We start from the raw sequence: 670 nt of genomic DNA, 5'->3' as shown, positions 1-670 counted from the left end.
ATCTGTTGCTTTTCACGATGGAGCATCTTGATACGCTCTTCATTCATTGGTTTTGTCATTACTTCGAATTTCTGCCACTTTTCAATTTCCAATTTTGTATTTTCAGTGTCTCTCTGAACTGATAATATTTTGAATTCAATTTCCTTTAGTCTTCTCTCTGCAGCGTCTTTCAAGCTCCAAGTCTCTTTCATGTAATCAAGTACTTTTGAGCTGTCAGTTAGTGGACCCTCTTTTACAAATGTATCTTTCACCTGGTGAGCTAGCCCCGTGAGGTACTGAACTCCTTCGTTTTGCATCGTTGCAAGTCTCTGCATTTTCGATATTAAAACCTGATTAAACTGGTTCTTTCTCTCATTTATACGAAAGAGTTCATCTCGCATAACCTCTAGTTCGTAGCCGACTAATGCCTCCTCCGTGGTTACTTTCTCGTCCATTCTTTTTTTCACTGTTCGTTTGGCTTTGTTTATCTTGTTCCTTGGACGCCGATTCATTGTATTGTAGGCTGAAAGCAAGCTTCTGGAAGGTGGTCTGCTCAGATCTGCAAAGCAAGAAATGGATTTATAAGCAACTTGGAACACAGCCTCTAAAAGAAAAACACTAAATGATCGAAGGAACGTTTCCGACTAATGTACAGTGAATAAAGTTGTGAGAATTAAGTTTCGTACGTATA

General features: G+C 39.0%; 1 protein-coding gene across 1 annotated transcript; it reads right to left on the bottom strand.

Annotated features, from left to right (window-relative positions):
- Positions 1–64: 64 nt before the first annotated feature.
- On the bottom strand, positions 65–538 carry T265_16207 (hypothetical protein; the record flags this gene model as incomplete). The annotated part of the gene is made up of 1 exon (XM_009179759.1): positions 65–538. A coding segment is annotated over one exon (426 nt), but the record flags the coding sequence as incomplete, so codon positions are not given.
- Between the last annotated feature and the right edge of the window lie 132 nt (positions 539–670).

The sequence above is a fragment of the Opisthorchis viverrini genome, assembly GCF_000715545.1.
Source record: "Opisthorchis viverrini unplaced genomic scaffold opera_v5_7277, whole genome shotgun sequence".
Taxonomy (NCBI): Eukaryota; Metazoa; Platyhelminthes; class Trematoda; order Opisthorchiida; family Opisthorchiidae; genus Opisthorchis; species Opisthorchis viverrini.
Note: the sequence above shows the minus strand (reverse complement) of the source record. Positions and strands in the feature narration are given on the sequence as shown.